Genomic DNA, 21,045 nt, shown 5'->3' on the forward strand with positions numbered 1-21,045 from the left:
GCCTCCGGCGCTCGAAAAAAAAGAAAAGAGTCAATCAGCATCCTGGGTCCTAGGGTCCTGAGCCGATTGACTACTCCGCTCACATTTAAACCCCCTCATTGAACCGTTGTCTCGCACGGGCGTTCCATTGTGCGGGAAGGTATCCTAGCGCCGAGGGTCAGACTAGGGAGGTCTGCCGAATGAATTCTCTGGAGGCACGGAGCATCGGGAAAGTATCGAGCACGGATCACACTCAATTAGTTAGGCGGCAGCCACCAGTGCCATGACATGGATGGCTTCAGCATAGGGGCTTCAGGACATCTATAGTATAGAGTGGTAAGGCCAGGGTATGGGATATGTACGATATCGTATAGTGTTGAGGAGCAATCAGACGCACGGCCACTCATAATCCCCCATCTCTATTCCATGACGGCATGAGCGGGGCAGTGCGTCTGAAGTCGTACGTGGAGACAAGAGTACCATGTATCGTGTAGTGGATGCACTGGACTAGAGTCTACTTTCATTCCCGTCTCCACCCCCGGGGTAATGGGGTAATGGGTTAATGGGTTAATGGGTAAAGGCGCTGGACTGGCGATGCACGATGCGACATGCTACGAGTATAAGAACCCCCCTTGCTCCTCAGCGAACTTGAGGAATCACTCACTGCAATTCCCCTTTCACAGAAAAATAAAATAGACTTCTCCGTTCATACACTGTTTTTTTTGTTTTCCATCATGTCTGACTTGAAGCCCCTCCGTCTCGTGATGGCCTGCGATGAGGCCGGTGTGCCCTACAAGGACGCCATCAAGGCTCTTCTCGAGAAGAACCCTCTGGTCGAATCCATCATCGACGTCGGTGTCAACTCTGCTTCTGACAAGACCGCCTACCCCCACCCCGCTGTTGAGGGTGCCAAGCTCATCAAAGAGGGCAAGGCTGACCGTGGTCTCTTCATCTGCGGCACCGGTCTCGGTGTTGCCATTGCCGCCAACAAGGTGCCCGGGATCCGCGCCGTCACTGCCCACGATCCCTTCTCCGTCGAGCGCTCCATTCTGAGCAACGACGCCCAGGTCCTCTGCATGGGCCAGCGTGTGATCGGAGTTGAGCTCGCCAAGAAACTTGTCGTCGACTGGCTCCAGTACCGCTTCGACCCCAAGAGTGCCTCGGCCGCGAAGGTCCAGGCTATCTCGGACTATGAGGCCCAGTTCGCGGGCTCTGCTTAGATGGGTTTGACCCTGTTGCAAGAAGACCATGACGTACTTCTTGTGGGTTAATATACTCTCTGTGGGTATAGTCCATCGCCGACCCGACCTCCTGAACATATCTGTCGGCACTATATGGACAGCAATGGTCATTCCTGTTATTTATTGAAAGCGCATCACGATACCACGAATTGAAGGTTTGAATCCTGCTGATGAAGCTGGTCTTCGGATCCGAGAGAAACTCTTCCCTTCATCCTTGTACATAGTTCAATGAAAGCATTTGCAGCCTGCACATCCATTCCTTCTGTAGAACTTGAAGCAGCCAAAGCACTTTTGCGGAGAGCCCGGAGACCACATAGAAACCTGCTGAGTCATGCATTCCGCGGGGATCGATGAGCTTCCAATGCTTCTGCTTCATACATCTGCACTTCCTCTCGGCAAAGAACAGCGGGAATAGAGATCAATACTCATCTGTAAATACAACACAAGTCATCGAATCTACCTACTTCCACTTCATCTGCATGTACTTTTTCTCGAAGACCCTTCGTTCCTGATCGCTGCAGTGGGCCGCCCCACCTGGGGAAACTGATTGATCAGCGACTCCAAAAGTCCACACTTCACCTCTCACACAAATCTGCAGTCATGGCTTCGGAGCTGAAAGCCAAGGGCAACCAGCTCTACAAGGAGGGCGACTATCTAGGTGCCGAAGACTACTACTCACAAGCGTAAATCCTCCCACTATCCACTCCGCAAACTCCAAACCACCTTCCTCAAATGCGCCAACCTAACGCAGAAAAACCACAGAATTCAAAAGGATCCCAACGACGCAACGTTCTTCACAAACCGCGCCCTCACTCGAATCAAGCTCTCCAAATGGTCCGAGGTCGAACATGACGCCCGCGCCGCAATCAACATCTATGGCCCGAAGAACCCCACATCCCTCAAAAGCAGCTGGTACCTTGCGCAAGCACTGATTGGTCTCCAACGACCACAGGAAGCATATGATGTCGCCATCGACGCATACCAGGCTAGTCTCGCTGCGAAAAGCGCGCAGACGGAGAACCTATCCAAGATTGTACTGCGCGCGAAGCAGCAGTTATGGGCTGCGCGAGAGTCGGCGCGATTGCGTGAGATGGATGAGACGTTGAAGAGTGTGGAATTGCTTATTGAGGCGGATGTGGAGCGGTCGGTGAAGGAGTTGCAGGCGCAATTGGAGCGTGGGGAAATTGGACAGATTGGGTTTGGGGAGGATGAGAAGGCGATTCGGGAGGATGGGAAGAAGAAGATGGCTGATTTGAGGGAAATGTACCGGATTGCGTCCAAAGGGGAGATTGCTGAAAGGGTACGTCGCCCTTTTTTTTTTCCCCCTTTAATTTCCCCCATGATATTTTCTGGTGTTTTCGAAAGGGATGCTCTGGAGTTGTGAGGTTGACGCTGACTATGACTTTTGCAGATTGTACCTGACTGGTTGATTGATGGCATTACATTCGAAGTGATGCATGATCCTGTTGTGACTCCAGCTGGTAATAGCTTTGATCGCCTTGGTATTGTCAAATACGTGGAGAAATCGGGTGTTGATCCGCTTACTCGTGTTTCGATGACGGTCAATGATTTGCGGCCCAACTATGCGCTCAAAGCAGCTTGCGAGGAATTCTTGGAGAAGAATGGATGGGCGGTGGACTGGTGATTCTGGTTCAGTCTATATATTTGATTTTCTATTTTCCGTGCATGGCGAGTGATATGCAGCGTCGGCTTGCATTGGCATGGGCGTCATGGGTCCCTTTTGTATTATAACTGCATCACTGATAGAATACAGTTGCACAGCAATGATCTGAATCTTTATACGGCCCCAGGTTTGACATCCCTGGAACAAAAAAGAAAACAAAGCTGATCCATATAATCGTATCCATAAAATAAAAGACTTTAGCCATCGCCATAGCCATAAACTAATACTTATTAACCAACTGGCGAGTGCACTGTCAGCAACCCCACCCGTGCCCCTCCTCAACAAACCCCAAGCTCTTCTTTCCCCCCAGCTTTTCTCTCACAAAACACACATTCACAATGTCTGACATCACCGACTTCATTTCCGCCCTCGAGGCCGCCCAGAGCAAGGCCAAGTTCACCCCCGAGGTGCAGAATGCTGCCTCCGGCATCGACCCCGCCACCCTCAAGGCCGCCGTTGAGGCCGCTCTCGCCATGGGCGAGACCGAGAAGCTCTCCGACGACGCCCAGATCGCCGCTCTCAAGCAGGGTCTTGATTTTGCCGGCAAGCTGGTCATGATGCTGAAGACTGCTCCCGGTCCCTTTGAGAAGAAGGATCTCTGGGTTTACTTCAAGATCGGCAACAACGTCGTCCCCGAGAAGCCTGGCATGTTCGACATGGTGGTATGTTTCGATTTCTTTTCCTTTGCTTTGACTGTCTCGATTTGCTAATTGCATTGTTTTTTTCTTTTCACAGAAGAAGCAGCTCGTCGGCGAGTGGGAGAAGGTCAAGCACTACAGCGACCAGAAGGCTCAGGCTCTCTACATCCAGAAGGTCAACGAGTTCATTGGCAAGTACGGTCTTCGCGATGAGTAAAGGACCGGTTCATATCTGCGTGGACTACATGGTTCGAGTGTGGAATGAGAGCTCGACTGCGGATGGAATGATGGAATATCCTATGGAATTGCTATGACTTTAGAAATCAAGCGATGCATCACGACTGAATGGAACGCCCATGTCCTGTACATATGAATCATGCCGAGGTAATTGTGTCAGTTGACTGTTGGGGCGTGCCCGTAAAAAGGTCGAAGTAGTGGCTATAGAAGCAGTGCAATAGTCATCGCGAGAATTTTTCTCAGACGGCCCAAGAAAGACCTTGCCAGTCAGGAAGATCGTGCGACTTGGTCGCACACCATGGCTCGTCTGATGCGCTGTATGGTGTGAGGGGGAGATCGTATGGCAATCGGAATCCAACAATGGTGGAGGGTTCCTTTCCTAGAGTGTCAGAAGCCGAGCTGGGTCGATCGCGCTTGAAGCAGGGAACCATCAACGCGGAAGATTCTGATGTGGGATCCGAAAAGGCAAGGTCATCCGCGAACAGCTCTGGCCACACAACGATACCAATCTCCCAGCTAGAAATTCTTACTTCACCGTTCGCATTTGTTGCAGCTCCCCAAGCCTGTGTGGACAGATTTGCAGAAGTCACCATTGCCCAGTCGATGGTATCCATGGTTTCTGCATCTGAAAACCGGATATAGGTTTTGATATGAGGTGCGGCACGAGCCCGACCAGCTTCACGCTTGTGGGGTCTGTCTTCGGATAGATCGACAATGTTGGTATTCGACGGGTTATCACCTGCCCAGTGACAGAGATGTGGACGCATATACTGCAGTTGTTTTTGCTGTGGCGCGCTTTGTATCTTCATATGAATTGATCCTCCAGACCCGTAGCCATCCAGCGAGCGCCGAATTTCGTCTGGAGTTGGGAAAATGATGGAGTATTTGGGTTTTGGCTTTGCGGCTGGCGCGAGTGATCTAAAAAAGACTTCCTTCAGCCACTTATCTGTCTGGCCGAGGGAGGCCACGGAAGAGATTTGAGCGACAATATGAGGCGTCGAGCCCTTTTGGTCTTTTCCTTCTTTTCCTTCCTTGGGATGCTTCTTTATAGGTATACGATTCATAAGATCTCTCAAAGCAGGCCAGCCCCATATAGTAGCAACCTCGGAGTTGAGAATGCCAAAATCCTGCTTAGATGGAACACTTGCCACAAGCGCTGCACGAATAGACCCGAAATCATGACGATTAAGTTGCTGAACCAGTGAACCGGTCTTTTTAGGCCCATAAGCCTTCAAGTATGAGAGTAGATCTCTCTTGAAACGTAGACCAGTACCAATGGCTGATTGGGCATGTGAAGAAGTTGAAGATTCTGCTGGAGAAAGAGGGAGCAATGGGGACCGCCACACAGCCTGTGTCATGTTCGTCCAGTCTCCCCGGATCATGTTTGCGGTGTGTATGACAACTCTGATGAAGTCAGTACACACAAGTAGTACATCAACCATTAATACACGCACTGAGCAAGATCATCATGCCGCAAGAGAATCATCATCTTCGAATGATGCGTCCCGAACCGCTCGGGCATGTAAGCTATGATAGGTTCGACATTTGGATATCGAGCGCATGCTTCCTAGTATCATTTCAATTAGCACACAAACCTGAGATTCAAACGAAAAGACAGGACTTACTTCCACCCGGATTCGATTAGCAGCCTCCTTCTCCCAAGACCCATGCACGACTTTGACTTGCACCAAACTCCGAACGTCCTCGTCAAATTGATTCATCACAAAGTCCACGTCAAACAAGTAGTTGAAGTTCCAGCACTCGCGAATCATTGGATCCCCAAGAATGTCACGAAGTCTGATCGTGTCGACATTGTAAGCCTTAGTTGAAGGGAAACCCTCGATGTGACTAAGTTGGACAGGAGATGGAACAATTCGAGGTGCCTTTTTGGAGATGGCCTCGGTCAATTCCGGTTCTTGGGTAAGAATCTGGTCATTTTTGAGCTCTGGACATGCAGTATTGAGTCCTGGTGATTGCCGGGAACGGGACCTGGGAGGCGGAGTGATCGCCCTGTGTAAAGAAACCAAGGGTGTCGAGGCCGTAACTTGATGGTTCTCGTCTGCTCTACTTGGGTCTGGAGACAGTCTTGCTCGTTTGGATGGGCGTTCCATCACCAGCGGTCGGGATCCAACTCGGAGGCCAGGCTGCCCGAGCGAAGTGACGGGTCGCGTGGGGACTGAAAGCTGGCGATTGGGTTTGAGTGAGCTGAGAGTGACCCAAGTGTCGAGCTGAGGTATACAATTCTGTACTCGAGTCAATCTAAGAAGCATCCGGCGTTGTTGAGACGCGTGAGTCTGGGACTTGGGAATTGACGAGATGAGAGGATTGGCGCGGTGCACGGCGAAGTACAGCGGCCGAGAAGATCACGCAGGTGAGCTCAAATACTTTGTTCCGCCAGTCCTTCTTGGTCTCTTCCAGGACTTTCCCTATATACGTCGTTGTGAGACCCTCTTTTGATCTTTACTCATCTGAAAGACTCAAAGACAGCCGGACGGGCAAGTCATCGCCGCCTGTTCCGGCTCCTTGAAATTGTCTCGGTCCGGCTGTATGACCGCCGCCCGCTAATCTGCTACTTCCACCTCACATTGATATAGATACTTTGGTGAACAACAATGTTCTCTCTAGGAGATACGAATAAATATTAAATACAGTGTTCGAACTAAATGTACATGCATGACTTCTAAGAGCCATGCTCGGTGACGCAACAATCACCACATGAACCGTTGAATCTTGCCCGGCTCCTGAGGCCATTCGAAGCCCTTGTACAGGAAGACGTATCCAGTAACGACATTGATGAGAATAAACCATGCGGTTTCGAGGAACTTGGGAAGATTGGTGGCCACATCCGCGCGCAATTTCTCGCCCTCATCTGCGAAACGCTTTCGGAGTGCTGCGGGAGTCGGCGAGGGTGGCAGATGGAGGCGCCACATCACCCAAGGAATGATAAAGTAGCGGGGCTCGACAAGCGGTGCTGTCACAAGAGACAATGCAGTAGCCGCGAACCAAACAAGCACAAAACTGACTCGCGTCTCTTTCTCTCGTGCTTTCCGCTGGACAAGAGTCTCCCTCATCCGTTCAAATGCCTCTGGCGATATGGCCTGTGGTTTGGGTGGCTGTGGCTTCTGCTCCAGCTGCTGCTTGCCTTTCTTGGGTGCAGCCTTGGCCTTAGCTCGAATTTGTTTTCTGGTCTCCGCGGGTACCTCCTTCTCAGTGGGCACAACGGCGGGAGCTGGCTTTGCGGCAGGGACTTGAGGGAGTCGAGGTGGAGCCTGAACGGTTGAGAACCCAAAGGCGGAGATCACTGCCCATCCGCACAGGAAGTAGACCACGACCGCGGCGTACTTGATGGCTGGGTGGACTCCAAGCAGGAGGCGGAAGACATAGAAGACATAATGACGGTTATCAGCCAGAGTGAAGGGGTGCACAATCGTGTTGAAATGAACGATCGCAAGCATAGTCGGCAAGACTATCAAACAGGCAAGGATGCTGGGCAGTTTCTTCTGTTGTTCAGGGAACCCATAGTTGAGAGACTTTGGCAGAACTCTCTGAGGAAGAACAATGTTAAGCGCGGGGATTATCAGGATCGGCCAGGAAAAGAAGACAAAGTAGGGCCAGATGTAAAGCATTTGAGCCAAATGAATACCGGCGGTATGAAACTCTTTATGTCCTGTTCCAGGTGTGTCAGTCTGAAATAATTGTGCTGATGGTTTACGAGCTTACCCAAAACGACGCCGTCGTTCCAGAGAACAAATGCCCCAAATGCTCCCAGGATGATTATATGGGGAAGGAGGAATCCAAGAACAGTGATTGGATGTCTCAAGCTTGAGACCGCGAAGGAAATGGCAGCTTTGAAGTAATCTAAATAACAAATTAGCATTTGCATTGATCAACTGTGAACCGAGTAGAATATCACATACCTGCCAGGGAAGCCTCCGAGACCAACGGGTCATGAATATGGCCCCGCATACCGCCTTCAACAATAGAGGGTAAATCAGACGACTGGAGTGTCTTGGAGTGGCTGCGAATTGTCCGAACAACTTGCAGTCCACCCAGGAAAACAGCCACCCAAAAGATATTCGTCTGGCGGCAAAGCAACGCTGCAAGCCCAAATACAAGGAATCCTAATGTGGAGACGAAAGTGTATCCTTTTCTAGATACCCGCTTGAGATCCCAGTTGTATGCCTCGACGACAGCCAAAAGCGCAAGGATATCGGTATAGTATAGCCCGGAGAAAAAAAATAGCGGCGGAAACAGACAGATATTCAGCACGGTATGACTGATCCAAGCACCCATTTGTCGGGAGTTCCGCACATTATGCACAGCATCCGATAGTGTCTGGAGTCTCCACGGGAGAAACACGGCTGTTGTTGCGACATTGGTCGTGCGCAGAGCTTCCGTGTCGAGCTTCGTCGGAGAGCCACGGAGAGCGAGGAGAACGGCGCAGAGGAGATACGACCATAAATAAAGACCTGGGGGAGTAGTAAGTTTCGGATCCCAATGAGTCCAATGGTGAGCCCAGTACGCCTGAGCTTGAGGCACATGGAAGACCTCATCGAGATACGGCTCGGGGACTTCGGCGTTAACCTTGGCCCTCCAAACAGGAATCAAGACCAAGGCGAACGGAACGGCATAGCGCGCCGCACGGCTGAGGTGCGATTCAGATGAACTCATTATTGTTCCAAGACCGAACTGGCAAGGTTTTAAAAAGCAGCTCGAGAAGGACGACAGGTAGGCAAGCTCCGGTGCAAACAGGCCAAACACTGCATTGACAGGCGCGATTCGCGAATTGAAACTCCGCATATTCAGACACGCGACATGGGGCGTTGACGACATCTTCGAGACAAATTGGCTACGTGACTCCAATCCTTTATTTTCGTCGAAGCGCGTCAATGGCTTTCCCTCTGCCGCGGGGCATCACGCCCACGGAGATTGCCTTTCTGGCGGAGATGGAAACGGTGACCGTGGTGCCTCGCCAGCGCCTCGAGGGCCTAGAGTTACTCGGGGTAAGGTTTCATGCGCTACAAAGGTGTTGCAAAAACTAATTGTATTTCTCAGGGCCCTATCGAACCTCTTGTCCCGCCGCGACGCGCATCCCTTCCTCTATGGCTCGCTCTGCTACTCAAACGCCAGCGCCGAGCGAATATTATGCCCCCGCCTTGGCTACACCCAGAAGCGCTAAGCCTCCTTCTCGAGATCGAATCCCAGCATCAGGACTACAAAAACGCCTTCTCGCCACCTCCTCGACTGCCTGGTCAGCCCAGTATCCGGGAATTGCAAGATGGAGCCATGCCGGTTGCTCGGCCGCAGTATACAAGAGATGGCGACAAATACTACCCGGCGCCGCCATTCCTACCTCAGAATGTTGCGCAAACTACAATATCAAGGGATGAAGTACCGCCCTTACCATTCCACTGGGTCGAGGTCGGGAATATGTTGCTTGATGCGGCGAGCGACGATCTAGTAGATCCGGACCAGGTCAGACGGCTTCTGAAAGATCTTCGTGAAGTGCGTATGGCTAAGATGAGATCTGGTGTGGATGTAATGGATGCAGCGGCAACAGGCGGAGGAGGTGTGGCGCTCACAGGTGTTGGTGCAATGGAGATTGGCGAAGAGCGAGGGTTCTTAACCGGCGTAGTTGACGGTCTACGGTATGTTCCAATTGACTGGTCCCTATACTGGCAGGTTTGAAGCACTCATGCTGACAATTTCATAGCAAAATCGGCGCATCCAAAGAACAAGCCCGACGAGAACAAATGGCAGAGCAGAGAGCGAATGGTGGATACGATGGCACTCAAGATGACGAAGATGAAGATTACATGGAATTCTAGGCGCTTGGTATTTCTCATTTTGGTATGAAATTTCGGAGTTAAGGTGCATATGTGACGCAGACCGACGCCTCAAACGACGTTCTGTATATAGACTTATATACCCGGTTTTTATTTTTCTGATCATGACAAGAGGTGATAACCAAAAGCTATGCCAATTTACCTAACACCACGATGCGAGCGCTCTAATACAAATCAAAGGGGAGTAACGCTGCGCGACAGGAGTGGGAGAGCACCGTCTCGCAGACAAGCGGGTTACTGGATATTGCCGTCCACCACAAGCCGGAAGTAGGGGTCAAGAATATTAACTGATTTATTGAGCTTTGCCCTGCTCCTTTTGCATCATCTTTCTTCGTGCCGCGAGGATCATCTCGTCTCGGCGCTTCTGCAGAAGCCGTTGTCGCTCTTCTTTATTCTGGGACCAGGCATTTTTGGAAGGCGCTGCTGAGATCGCCTCTGCGTTCTCACTTGCGAGCCTCGCGCTCAGATTATAACGTGATATCAAGTCCTGCCCGTCCGCCTTCGAGGTCGAGGCAGTGGTCGAGGTAGCATGCGTGACTGGGCTGTTCGTGGAAATCACAACCTGGGGTTGGAATGATGGGGGCGGCTACAAGGGTCAATCAGTCAGTTCAAATTCTAGGTATAAAGTTTCCCATGATAATATCCATGAGAGTCGGTAATGTGGCGCAGAAGGCAACATCCGCGTTCACCGCAACACGTACAGTTTCCAGGCCCCGCCCGGCCAAAATCCTCTCTGTCGTCGCCGCGACACTGCCGCCATTACGCTGCAGATCCCACATGATCTCACGGGTGCTCAGCTGAGGAAACATCTGCAAGATTTGCTCCACCTGGGCTGGATCGACGACATTCCCACGTCCGCGGGGTCGGCCGCTAGCAGAGGGGCTATCGTCGCGATTAAAGAACCATCGGAGCACAAAGAAGGATACCACGGCCAGAGTCAGGAGGGATGGTATATTCAAGGAAGGCTCGTCGTCATGCATTGCGCTGGCGGGATTCGGACAGGGTTCAGTTGGGTTGATTCGGGATGCCAAGGTCGGATCGCGGAGGCGGGACAATTCCGGCTCGGGTAAGAGGTCGTGTGGGCAACAGAAGTGTTGCGATGCGACGAAGGCGAGTTGGGTGAGATGAGGGATCGAGTTGAGTTGAAGTCCTGGGTTCAGAGGCGCGAAGTGTGGCGTGGGAGGTTCGGGTCGGGATCCTCTGCACGTGCCGGAGATTCCGTGGACAACGCGCTCACCTGGAATTTCAGAGGGTAAGGTATAATTGAAGACGAAGCCTTTGACTACGGGATAGGGGAATAGAGTAAGCGTCTTAAAATTCGCGGAGATCAGATATGCTCAAAAGCAGGACCGATTCTCAATCATGGTCGTGTTGGTTACCCGATGTATACTCCCGAGATGCCCTTGAGGCAACTGTCATCGTGAACCAAACTTTGGATTGATTTCTTTCTAGAATCCCAGAAACCAAACAGAACAGAGACTATATGCCAGGCGTTACAAAGCTATTCTTAATAGGGAGCGGACTGGCTGAGATCGAGTACTCTTGCACCTATGCAGAGAAAATGATTTACATGAATTCACTGATACTCCAGAAAAGACGTCTGAGACTGCACAGACTCAGAAGCCATAATGCATAGTTCATGAAGCGATATTCCTCCCCAAAAACCGGTAACCCCGGACTCTAACCCATAACACCCGCTGCCACGCTACGGAGCCATAATGCAAAGCACCAAACAATGCCAATAAAACCAAAGGCAAAAAGACGAACAGATGACCAGCTGACCTCTCTTCCATATCACTATTTCATGTCGGCGGGGGTCAGTGCCTGGACAATACTGGTACCCTCGCTGAACCGCGTGCGGAAGATGCGGTTGGCGTTTTGGAACATGCCGTCCTTGAGGGAGACGACAATGAACTGAGAGCCCTTGAAGCGAGTTTTGATCAAACGGCCAATGTTCTGAGTATGAGAAAGATCGAGCGCAGCGTCAACCTCGTCGAGAATGTACATTGGGGCAGGCTTGAACTGTAACAAAGCCATGATGAGCGACAAAGCAATGAGGGATCGCTGTCCACCACTCAGCTCGGTCAAACTTTGCTTCCAGACCTTGCCCAGAGAGACCTTGACCTCCAAGCCATCGGTAATATCCTTGCCTTCTGGGGGATCAAGCTTGGCGAAACTGCCCGGCAGCAGTTCAGCGAAGATCTGTCCAAAGTCGCCGTTGACCTTGACCCAGGTCTTGTGAAGAGCCTCCTTCTTATACTCGTTGAGGTTGCTGATGGTCTCTTCGATCTTGCGCTTGTCGCGGATGACCGTCTTCATCATATTCTTTAGAGCAGCTTCCTTCTTCTCGACACTATCGATCATGTTCATGACCTTAGGATTGATCTTCTTCTTCATGCCCTGGGAACGTTCCGTCAGATTGCGTAGCGTCGACTTGCATTCGGCGATGTTCTGATTTTGGAAGTGGTAAGGTGTGTTGGCACGGCCGAAGTGCTCCTTTTCGTCGGCAATCCACTCATGCTCTTGCTCCATGTGGGAAACAGCCTGAGCAGCAGTGTGCTGGTCTTTCTGCAGCTTCTCAAGTTGGTGGCCCAACTTCTGCATCTCCAGACCTTCCTCGGTGATTTGCGAGGACTTGGATTTCATAGCTTCCTCGAGTTCCCGCAATTCTTCGTCGAAGCCGGTGAGCTTAGCTCGCTCATCTTCAAGCTGAGCTTGCGCAATGTCATGAGCATCCTGTGAGAATCAGCATTCGTAACTTTAACATGTTGGTATGATTTCGGTCTATATGTACCTTGAGTCGTGCTTGCTCTCGCTTGAGAGAATCCATTTCCTCCTGTTGTGCCTTGAGAGTATTGATTGACTCGGTCAGCTGTTCCTCGGCTGCGGAAAGGTCGCTTCCCACTTGCTCAGAATCGAGGCGAGAGGACTGAAGCTCCTTCTGTAGCTCTTTTACCGAGGCTGAATTCTGGATGAGACTCTTCTTGAGAGAATCGACCGAGGTTTGCAACTCCGCCAACTTGCTGTCTTTGTTATTGCTGAACTCGCTCATGTCCTTCTCAATTCGCTTAATATCCTTCAATGCTTCAGTTTGGCGAGTCTTGGCATCAACAATGTCTTTCTTGAGCTGCTCAATGTTCGCCTTCATCTCCTCAACAGCTTGAATGATCGATGACGACGAGTTGCTGTTAATTTGTTCTTCGGTAAGCTTGATTTCGTGGTTCTTGAGGTCAAGTTCCCGCTTGATCGAACGAACAGCGTCGAGCTTCTTCTTCTCCCTCTTCATGTTGTCTTCCAGTGTAGCAAGCTGGCGTTCCTTGCTTCGCAGCTCTTTTGTCAGCTCATTGAGCTTGCCTAAAGTAACAAGAACGCCACTGGAGTTGGGTGAACTTCCACCAGACAGCGTTCCGGAGGGGTCGTAAACATCCCCGTCGAGGGTCACACTCTTCATACGAACAGAAGGGTCAAATGTTACCTTCTTGGCAGTGTCAGCATCATTGGCAATCAAGGTATTGCCGAAAACGTAATTCATAGCTGCAAGGACCTCCTCGTCGTGGCCGATCAGCGACAATGCCAGGTCCACCTTCCCAGGAGCAAGCTGCTGAGCAGCTCCAATCTTCTCTGCAGAAGCTTTGAAGGCAGAGATCTTGTTCAGAGGAATGATAGTCACACGCTTGCGCAGCTTGCCATTTTGGAGCAGCTGGGTACCAATTTCAGCGCTTTCAACCACCACGTTGTACAGACGACCACCTGCGCAAATCTCTAGGGCGGTGGCTGATTGTAACTTGTCCTTATTGAGAGTGAACAGCTGGGCGACCAGACCCTTGACCTTGGAACGATCAAAGTTCGGGTAGGGGTCAGTGTAATTAAAGTCGATATTTGCAGCCTTTCTCCTCAAACCATCGGCTCTTTGGCGGAGATCACGGATATCACGTTGCAGTCCAGACTGCTCTTGGTAGATTTGCTCTTCTGTACCTGGCTCAAAGCCAAGTCGAGATAGCTCTGACTCCAGCTTTTGAGCTTGGGATTTCATGCCTTCCAGGTCCTTCAGGAGGCCAGAATTCTGTTCCTTGGCCTTTTTGGCGCGCGGCTCTTCCTCTCTAATCCGCTTCTCAAAGTTGGTGATCTTGAGCTTCGCTTGTTCTTGTTCCGTAGCGGCGTTACTGGCGCGGTTTCGGGCGTCTTGGAGTTGTCCTTGATACCCGCTCTCTTGTCCTTCTTTCGATGCCACACCTGTCTGCAAGGTCTGTAGTAACTCTTCCTTTTGTTCAACTTCGACATTTTGCGCATCAAGCTCGGATTTGGCTGAGTCGTATTGGGCCTGTAATTTCTCGTAGACTTTTCTCTTCTCCTTCAAGGCTTTCTCCAGATCGCTAACGGTCTTTTGAATGGTCTTGCTCTTCTCTTTCTCCTCTTCCATGCTGGAGTTTTTCAGATCGAAGACAGTTGTCAATCGAACCAGCTCGTGCGAGTGGTTCTTGACATCATCTTCTAGTCCTTGAAACTTGCCACCTTTCCGAAGTTCCTTGTCGCGCGCAGCCCGGACCGACTTCACATCCTCTTCCAAGTGGGCGATTTCGCCCTTCAGCCTAGCAGTATTGTCTTCCAGCGCTTGTACCTTCGCTCTCTTCTTGTCGCACTCGTCGCCCGCAATTCGTAATCGCTCTCCGCCGCGCACGTAGTCGTGGGCAACAACAAGACGGGTCAACCGCTCAAGATCGTTTTGTGTCTGTTGGAAGTCGAGGAATGCACGCTTCTCGGATCGGAGCTTCTCAAGCTTGGGCTCGATCTCTTCCTTCAGGAGCTCTTCGATCTCACGCAACTTCAATTCTTTCTTGTTCATTGTCTTGTTCGCCTTTTCCCGCCGGTCTTCGAACATTCGGGTACCAGCCGCTTCTTCGATCATTGACAAAATCTCAACTGCCTTCATGTTCAGGACTTTCGTAATGCGACCCTGCATAATGAGAAAGTTGGGGTTGTTAATGTTCAGCTGAACACTCTGGAAGAGGTTCTGCACGGTCTGTTGTTGCGCGCGATGGCCATTGATTAGGTATTTGCTCGTACCGCCAAGAACGATCTGTCGGGTCACGGAGATGTTGGCATATTCTTCGAATCCAATTGGCGATTTGGACGTGTCGCGATTGTCAAAGACGATGGTGACGCTAGCTTTGGTTACACCAGCTTGACCGCGCTTGTAGATAAGGTCTTGAAGGTTTTGCGCACGAACGGTGGACATGTTCGTGATACCGAGAACGAAACAAATCGCATCGAGGATGTTGGATTTACCGGAACCGTTGAGACCGGTGACAGCGTTGAAAGAGTCGTCCCTGTAGTTTACGATTAGCTTCACTCCATCGCTGTCACATCTTCGACTGCATCGCATGCGACGGGGAATCTGCGCACCATCCCGAGATCACCGTACGCACGGCGTACGATTTGAAGCCCTGAAGCACAGAGATGTCAGCGCATGAAGCAAAGTCATTTAGCTCAACTGTAAGCTCACGTCTATCACAATCTCGGTGATCCGCATGTTGGGCAATGCGGGCTCGTCGGAGGCGGTATCGTGGGACGAGAGGGGTCGTGTTTGTGATGATGTTTATGATTGACCCAAACGGGATAGCGTAAGGTCACGTGCTGGCGGAAGCTCCGCCGCCGGTGAATAGTTGTTCCGGGAGCCCCCCCCGCCCCCCCCCCCAAATGGACTGTATAGATCAACTACGTCTACTTTGAATTCAAATAGCTTATAACTTATAAAATGATGGTGGAAATGATGTTTTAAATCATCCAGCGTTATGTAAATTGAAAGTAGATGTGATTTGCCTATCTTATGTAGCCAAGTCACCTCCAGTGGCTGTACATGAGCCTATTAGGTTATCTCGGCCACTTTCAAAGAAAGTCTCCGTCACGTTCAGATATCATTATCCTACTGATGAAGAAAAGCGGCCAATATTTTCTCGCTACGGAATTTTTAGAGGCGCTAACCTGACAATGCTGCCAATAGCCGGCTACCATCGACACTCATGAAGTCATCTTGAATGTAGGAGAACAAATTCATCCTAGTTCCGGACCCAAGTGGTTCCCACACGTGTTCGCGGAGACATTTTCGGACACTTTCAAGGCCTCTCCATATAGTAGACCAGTGGGCCGATTAGATTCAGGTGCGGACTGCGAGGCACAATACATAAAAGCACCTCCCGGACACATGGAGACTTATCCTCTCTTCACCCCTTCTTTTTTTTCTGAATTCATATGAAAACTATTCAAGTCCATTCAGACTTCCATCTCGACACAGTACTGAGTACTGGCACTCACCAGAACCTCGAAAATGTCCTCTACCATGGACAATTCTGAATGGCGGAAGATATTCAAAGACGACAAGTTCGTCAAAAACTACAAAGTTGGTGAAAAGGTCACCGCACAGTTTGCCCAGTCACTGCTCGAGCAGAGTGGCATTGTCGGAAATGCCAATCTCAGCCCAGGGAAAACCCTCGTGGTGTTCGACAATGCTTGCGGCACTGGAATTGTCTCAAGTCTTCTTAACCAGCAGCTCCAAGACGAGGTCAAGAAGAATTGGAACTTGACTTGCGGTGATATTTCCCCGGGCATGCTGGAATACACCCGTCATCGAAGTCAGCACGAAGACTGGCAGAATGTCGAGGTGAAACTTGTGGATGCTCAGGAGACTGGACTGCCTAGTGCTCACTACACGCACACGATTACTGCATTTGGTAAGTTTGCTCTGCTACCATACAATGTATGATGCTTGGTCGAATCTACTGACTCCGTCAGCCTATATGGCTCTTCCTGAATCACTAGCCGCTTTGGATGGTAAGTGGCTCTTTGAGCTCGTTATAATGCCAAGTCAGTGACTTGATCTGGTACTAGAATCGACTCGCATTCTCCAGCCAGGTGGTATCATTGCTTTCTCGACCTGGATTGAACGTAAGTTTCCACGATCATTGACTAGCCCCATGAAATTAACCATAGTCCAGCTGGCTGGATCACCGTCATCCAGAAGGCTCTCGAAACTATTACCGAAAATCTACCTTTGCTTACCGCTGAGAAATTCCTTTTTCTGTCCGGGCGTGGTGAATGGAACTCTGTCTCCTGGATCAAGTCACAACTCAAGCAGCGGGACTTCGAGAATATCATCGTGAAGACTGATACCAAGGCCATCTCGCTCCCAGGTCTAGAGTTTGTGGAAATGGCCATGATGATGCTTCCTATCGTTACCAAGTTCCTTTGGACGGACAAACAGCGCGAGGATCATGAGCATAAGGTTCGCCCGGCGTTGGAGAGGTACCTGGAGGAACATTATGGAAAGAATGCGGAAGTGCCTATGAAATGGACGGCTATTCTCTCTACGGCTCGCAAGCCAGACTAGTGGCTGGTCTTTGTGGAAGAGAAGACATGCCAGACGCCCGAGGTAGAGAAAATGCTTTGGAAGAAAATAGGGCGAAAGATGCAGGATGGCAAAGTAAATACAGAGCCTTTGTGTGGCTTTCGTCTCAAGATGCACCCGCAATGGTGTTTTTTCTTGCAGTCGGAAGCATTTATGGTTCATAACTCAGTGATCAAGCTGTTTGAGTCTACAGACAGAAGTTAGATGAATGGTATTGGCAAGGTCATAAAGGCCAATTGATGGTGAGATCATATCTTGGTTTAGATAGCCCATGTAGATTCCCCGATAAATCAACGCGCCTCGATCCTGAACTGAACTTTGCACTGTACTATCGGCCACCCTTGTACAGAAACCATGAAGCCAAACGCCATTGCTGATTACCTAAATCAGTTCCGCCACGCCTTTATTCGGCTTCATAGATATCTACTCATGAAGTGTGTGTAGGACCCACTGGACGGCCCATGCTCCGGTTGGCGTCGAGCCGGTTGTCCAGATCTTCGTATCGCAGAATAAATTCACGCTATCCGGGCCAATTAGCATGCTGTTTCGTTTCTCAAGTGGTTGATTCACTTACTCGAACTTTCTTCCAGCTGGCAGGGTCCCAAAGGAGATATACGCCGCGCTCACTCACACCACGCTCCACATCGACCGGACCCGGATATGTGTCATCACGGGTCAACCAGCAGCGCTCCAGCTTGTGGTAACGCCATTTGCGACCCATCAACTCCTCTGCGACTAGCTCTTGCATTATATCGCGAGGCATGCTGTAGAAGATGTAGAAGAGCGTCTCGTCGCTGAAACCGGGGATTCGAGATTGGAGGGGCTGGATGTTGGCGACATTGTAGCAAGATGGCAGGGAGAAATCCTGCTCCAGGGGTACAGCGGACATGGAGGATACGAACGGTGAGGCAAACGAGGTGTGCAGAGGCCTACAGCGTGTAATTCTTAGCAGTGTTCGGAGAAAACGGAATGGCCGGGAATGGACGCGTACTCGGGCTGGTTCAAGTCCAAACCAAGTGTCATCAGATCTTGACCAACAGCCAGACTGGCCACATCGGGGCTCTCGCTGTGAATCATGCGCAGGAGGCCGGCCAGCCCGAACCGATCGAGTTCATTCATCTGTGCGAGAGGCGGCTGCTCAGCACTTTGAGCGCCGCCCGAAACCTCCTGGCCCTCGGTGGATTGTTGCTGCCGTTGCTGCAATTGTTGTTGCGGATCGCTGAAGTTGCGTTGACCCGACATGAGGGTGTTGGTCAAGTCCTGCAGTGGTGGTGAGTGCGGGGCCTGGGAGACGATCGCGGATCTACTTACTTCTTTCTCCTGCCCCAACACGCCATTAGGTCCCTGGTGCACAGGGGATCGCGATGTTCCGATACCTGAATGCTATTTTAGCCACCCATTCCCGACTGTCGGTCGCTTTCACTGGAACTCTCTTACTGGTATTGTAGCTCCCGAAAGCCGCATTCTGCATCAGAGAGGTTCGGCGGTCCTGCCCGAGCTCGGCGGGAACATTGCGACCCAAAGGAGGGAACTCCTCAATGTTGCCTGGCTGGGGTTGACTCCCTGCCCCTAGTTGGCTACTGATGCCTTGTCCACCGTTCCTGAAATCGTCCAGTCGATTGGCAAACTGACTCCCCGAGGGGAACATGTCGTCATGAGGAGGTTGAGACGGTTGTTGCGCAGAGTGTGATGGCGTCTGAGAGGCTCGAGAAGGGGTTTGCGACGTAGGAGGCTGTTGTCTCTGAACAGGAGTGTGCTGTGCAGCTCGTTGGCTTGCGTTTGCCCACACGAGCTGTCCGGGGTTCTGAGATTGTGATTGCTGCGGCGCGTTGGAGAGGCTAGGGAATTCACTAAAAACATCGTTGCCGTTAGCTCTTGAGACGGCAAATCCTCGGGCAACACCGAGAAACATGGACCAATTGATCCCATGAGCGACAAATTCCTTACGACATGTCTAACGGCGTGGCCGGTTGGGAACCCCCAAGACTTTGCGCAAAGCTCCCCATACTTCCCATGGTGCGTTGCTGGTTGGTTTGTAGAGTGGAGGCTCCGCTAACGGGGAGATTGAAGTTCCAATTAGCTGCGCCACCTGCGATAGTGATTTCCCCAGTATTAGCTTCCAATCCGTGCCTTTGTATCATGAGACTCAATCGAGTAGTGAACTGATCGTACCCAGTTTTCCATTTGGCAATCGCGCGGAGGACAATGTGGCAGTTCGGGCCTGTGCTTGCTGTGGCGCGGGGAATCCGGACATGCCTCGTAGCTGCTGCGGGCTAGGTCCTATACGCGAGGACAAGGAGTTAGTATGATCTTCACTGCCTCCAATCCATGTGCCCTTGCCTAAGGCCAACGCAAAAATGTGTCCCCAGATCCTCTCAAATGTCTCGGTCGCAAATTGTGGAATTCATCTGCACCCCGGCTACCGATGGAGCGACACCCTTTCGCTCTCAAATTCGGAGTGGAAGATATCTCCGCAATTAGAGAATAATCCAGCGATAGTGACACTCATATCTAACACATTCTCTTGAGGTCGGAGACACGCCGGGCAAGGCACTGCGTGAGTGGAGATGAAAATGACGCACCTGGCCTGTTCATAATTGGAGGGTCGAGGATCAGCTGGATCGGACTGAGAGAGACTCTCAGATCGGCCAAGCACGAATATCAGTCAACTGCTAGACCGAGTAGGAATCCGTGGAGAGATAGTAGTCCACAAAGGCCCTCTCAACCGTACTTGATGCGGCACTGCTCCGCCTGGAGGTGGAGTGACTCGATTGGGCGATTAGGCGCGCGGATGCGAGTGAGTGCACTAAGTTCACTTTGAGTTGTGGCCGACAAAGCAACCATGTATCAGTGATGGAATAAATAAGAACTTTCAAGAAAGACCGAGCTACCCACGCGTCGAGTCAAAAGACAGTCGTGTCTTCCCTCTAAGGTACAATTCAAGAGCGGCTCTGGAGTTGCCGCGAGGCGCGCACGTGACCATCCGTCCTCGATCCCAAAAAAAAGACAGCGCCAGTCCGGGCTTCTGCAACGACAAAGCATCACCATGCATCGGCCGTCCATTGCCCGTTTGGCCCAATATGGGGGGCTTGTGGCTGAATTGCCCCCTCCCTACCTGGCACCTTCCCTCCATTTCTCGATGACCCGACCCTCCCAGTCCTCGAGCTTCTCTACGACTCCTGTCGCTGCCGGCCGTGGACGTGACATGAACAGAACCCGCGGCGTGTCGGCCATTCACCGAACTGGCACTCGTTTCAAGCTGAGCGCATCGAAATATCCCCTGCCCAAGCCGGTGTCACCCGAGCCGCAACAAACCCCCGACCACGGGCTCTGGGGCTTCTTCCCCAAGTCGCGTGAGGCAATGAGCGCCCCCGAATTCGATATGGACCATGGTGAGTGAGAAGGCTTCCAGTCTTATTACATGACATATGTCATCAACGTGCAGTTTTCTGACTCGTAAAACTAGGTCGCTCATGGGCCGTTCAAGAACTACGTGAGAAGAGCTGGGACGATCTGCACAAGCTGTGGTGGGTTTGCGTCAAGGAGCGCAACCGTATTGCGACTACCAACATGGAGAGAGAACGAATGAAGGCTGGTTATGGTGAACACGAGGCCAGCGCGCGTGATCGTGTGGTAAGTTGTCATCTTGCATGTTCAAGCGCATACATCATCATTTGGCTTTGCCGAAGACCCCCATTGATGCAGCCTTCCCCTCGATTGCTTGCCAGATGGTTACTATCGAGTGTCCACACATCATTGTTTTCATTTGTCTCGTGAGATGTACTGACTTCTCTTTCCTTCCAGGTCCAAATCACCCAGAAGAGCATCAAGCACGTTCTGCGTGAGCGCTGGTACGCCTGGGAGGACGCCAAACACGAGTACTTCACCAAGAACTATCGCCCACAGCATGAGTCCGCGATGGAGGAGGAGACTTTCGAGAGCAGCCCGAAGTCTTGATTGAAGGCACGGAATTGTACTCTCGAGTCTTGTAGCATAGTCTAGACCACCTTTCTCCTGT

The 21,045-nt window shown here is 51.2% G+C and overlaps 11 protein-coding genes across 11 annotated transcripts; 6 read left to right on the plus strand and 5 right to left on the minus strand.

Moving 5' to 3' along the window:
- Positions 1–713: 713 nt before the first annotated feature.
- Positions 714–1,199, plus strand: N7477_008743 (RpiB/LacA/LacB family sugar-phosphate isomerase; the record flags this gene model as incomplete). The annotated part of the gene is made up of 1 exon (XM_056970406.1): positions 714–1,199. The coding sequence occupies one exon, from the start codon at positions 714–716 to the stop codon at positions 1,197–1,199; it is 486 nt and encodes a 161-aa protein (XP_056820438.1).
- Positions 1,200–1,820: 621 nt separating this feature from the next.
- On the plus strand, positions 1,821–2,865 carry N7477_008744 (putative U-box domain protein; the record flags this gene model as incomplete). Its single annotated transcript, XM_056970407.1, has 3 exons — positions 1,821–1,903; positions 1,983–2,520; positions 2,632–2,865. 3 exons carry the CDS (start codon positions 1,821–1,823, stop codon positions 2,863–2,865), a joined length of 855 nt encoding a protein of 284 aa, XP_056820439.1.
- Positions 2,866–3,242: 377 nt separating this feature from the next.
- N7477_008745 (uncharacterized protein) lies at positions 3,243–3,759 on the plus strand (the record flags this gene model as incomplete). Its single annotated transcript, XM_056970408.1, has 2 exons — positions 3,243–3,566; positions 3,640–3,759. The coding sequence occupies 2 exons, from the start codon at positions 3,243–3,245 to the stop codon at positions 3,757–3,759; spliced, it is 444 nt and encodes a 147-aa protein (XP_056820440.1).
- A 259-nt stretch (positions 3,760–4,018) lies between these two features.
- Positions 4,019–6,049, minus strand: N7477_008746 (tyrosyl-DNA phosphodiesterase 1; the record flags this gene model as incomplete). Its single annotated transcript, XM_056970409.1, has 3 exons — positions 4,019–5,183; positions 5,234–5,346; positions 5,405–6,049. The coding sequence occupies 3 exons, from the start codon at positions 6,047–6,049 to the stop codon at positions 4,019–4,021; spliced, it is 1,923 nt and encodes a 640-aa protein (XP_056820441.1).
- Positions 6,050–6,487: 438 nt separating this feature from the next.
- Positions 6,488–8,450, minus strand: alg10 (dolichyl-P-Glc:Glc(2)Man(9)GlcNAc(2)-PP-dolichol alpha-1,2- glucosyltransferase; the record flags this gene model as incomplete). The annotated part of the gene is made up of 3 exons (XM_056970410.1): positions 6,488–7,446; positions 7,500–7,637; positions 7,697–8,450. 3 exons carry the CDS (start codon positions 8,448–8,450, stop codon positions 6,488–6,490), a joined length of 1,851 nt encoding a protein of 616 aa, XP_056820442.1.
- Positions 8,451–8,668: 218 nt separating this feature from the next.
- On the plus strand, positions 8,669–9,607 carry psf2 (DNA replication protein PSF2; the record flags this gene model as incomplete). The annotated part of the gene is made up of 3 exons (XM_056970411.1): positions 8,669–8,782; positions 8,835–9,427; positions 9,493–9,607. 3 exons carry the CDS (start codon positions 8,669–8,671, stop codon positions 9,605–9,607), a joined length of 822 nt encoding a protein of 273 aa, XP_056820443.1.
- A 310-nt stretch (positions 9,608–9,917) lies between these two features.
- Positions 9,918–10,605, minus strand: N7477_008749 (CUE domain-containing protein; the record flags this gene model as incomplete). The annotated part of the gene is made up of 2 exons (XM_056970412.1): positions 9,918–10,211; positions 10,327–10,605. The coding sequence occupies 2 exons, from the start codon at positions 10,603–10,605 to the stop codon at positions 9,918–9,920; spliced, it is 573 nt and encodes a 190-aa protein (XP_056820444.1).
- An 817-nt stretch (positions 10,606–11,422) lies between these two features.
- On the minus strand, positions 11,423–15,155 carry N7477_008750 (condensin subunit SMC2; the record flags this gene model as incomplete). Its single annotated transcript, XM_056970413.1, has 4 exons — positions 11,423–12,361; positions 12,420–14,952; positions 15,029–15,069; positions 15,129–15,155. 4 exons carry the CDS (start codon positions 15,153–15,155, stop codon positions 11,423–11,425), a joined length of 3,540 nt encoding a protein of 1,179 aa, XP_056820445.1.
- Positions 15,156–15,950: 795 nt separating this feature from the next.
- On the plus strand, positions 15,951–17,009 carry gtmA (gliotoxin thiomethyltransferase; the record flags this gene model as incomplete). The annotated part of the gene is made up of 4 exons (XM_056970414.1): positions 15,951–16,353; positions 16,415–16,453; positions 16,511–16,567; positions 16,618–17,009. 4 exons carry the CDS (start codon positions 15,951–15,953, stop codon positions 17,007–17,009), a joined length of 891 nt encoding a protein of 296 aa, XP_056820446.1.
- A 445-nt stretch (positions 17,010–17,454) lies between these two features.
- On the minus strand, positions 17,455–19,042 carry N7477_008752 (NOT2/NOT3/NOT5 family protein; the record flags this gene model as incomplete). Its single annotated transcript, XM_056970415.1, has 6 exons — positions 17,455–17,547; positions 17,602–17,956; positions 18,019–18,287; positions 18,339–18,403; positions 18,465–18,877; positions 18,975–19,042. 6 exons carry the CDS (start codon positions 19,040–19,042, stop codon positions 17,455–17,457), a joined length of 1,263 nt encoding a protein of 420 aa, XP_056820447.1.
- A 1,031-nt stretch (positions 19,043–20,073) lies between these two features.
- On the plus strand, positions 20,074–20,984 carry mrpl4 (mitochondrial 54S ribosomal protein uL29m; the record flags this gene model as incomplete). The annotated part of the gene is made up of 3 exons (XM_056970416.1): positions 20,074–20,419; positions 20,494–20,660; positions 20,832–20,984. The coding sequence occupies 3 exons, from the start codon at positions 20,074–20,076 to the stop codon at positions 20,982–20,984; spliced, it is 666 nt and encodes a 221-aa protein (XP_056820448.1).
- Between the last annotated feature and the right edge of the window lie 61 nt (positions 20,985–21,045).

This window comes from Penicillium maclennaniae (assembly GCF_028827695.1).
Source record: "Penicillium maclennaniae strain IBT 15551 chromosome Unknown utg000007l:1.0-4884863.0:1.0-4888362.0, whole genome shotgun sequence".
Classification (NCBI taxonomy): Eukaryota; Fungi; Ascomycota; class Eurotiomycetes; order Eurotiales; family Aspergillaceae; genus Penicillium; species Penicillium maclennaniae.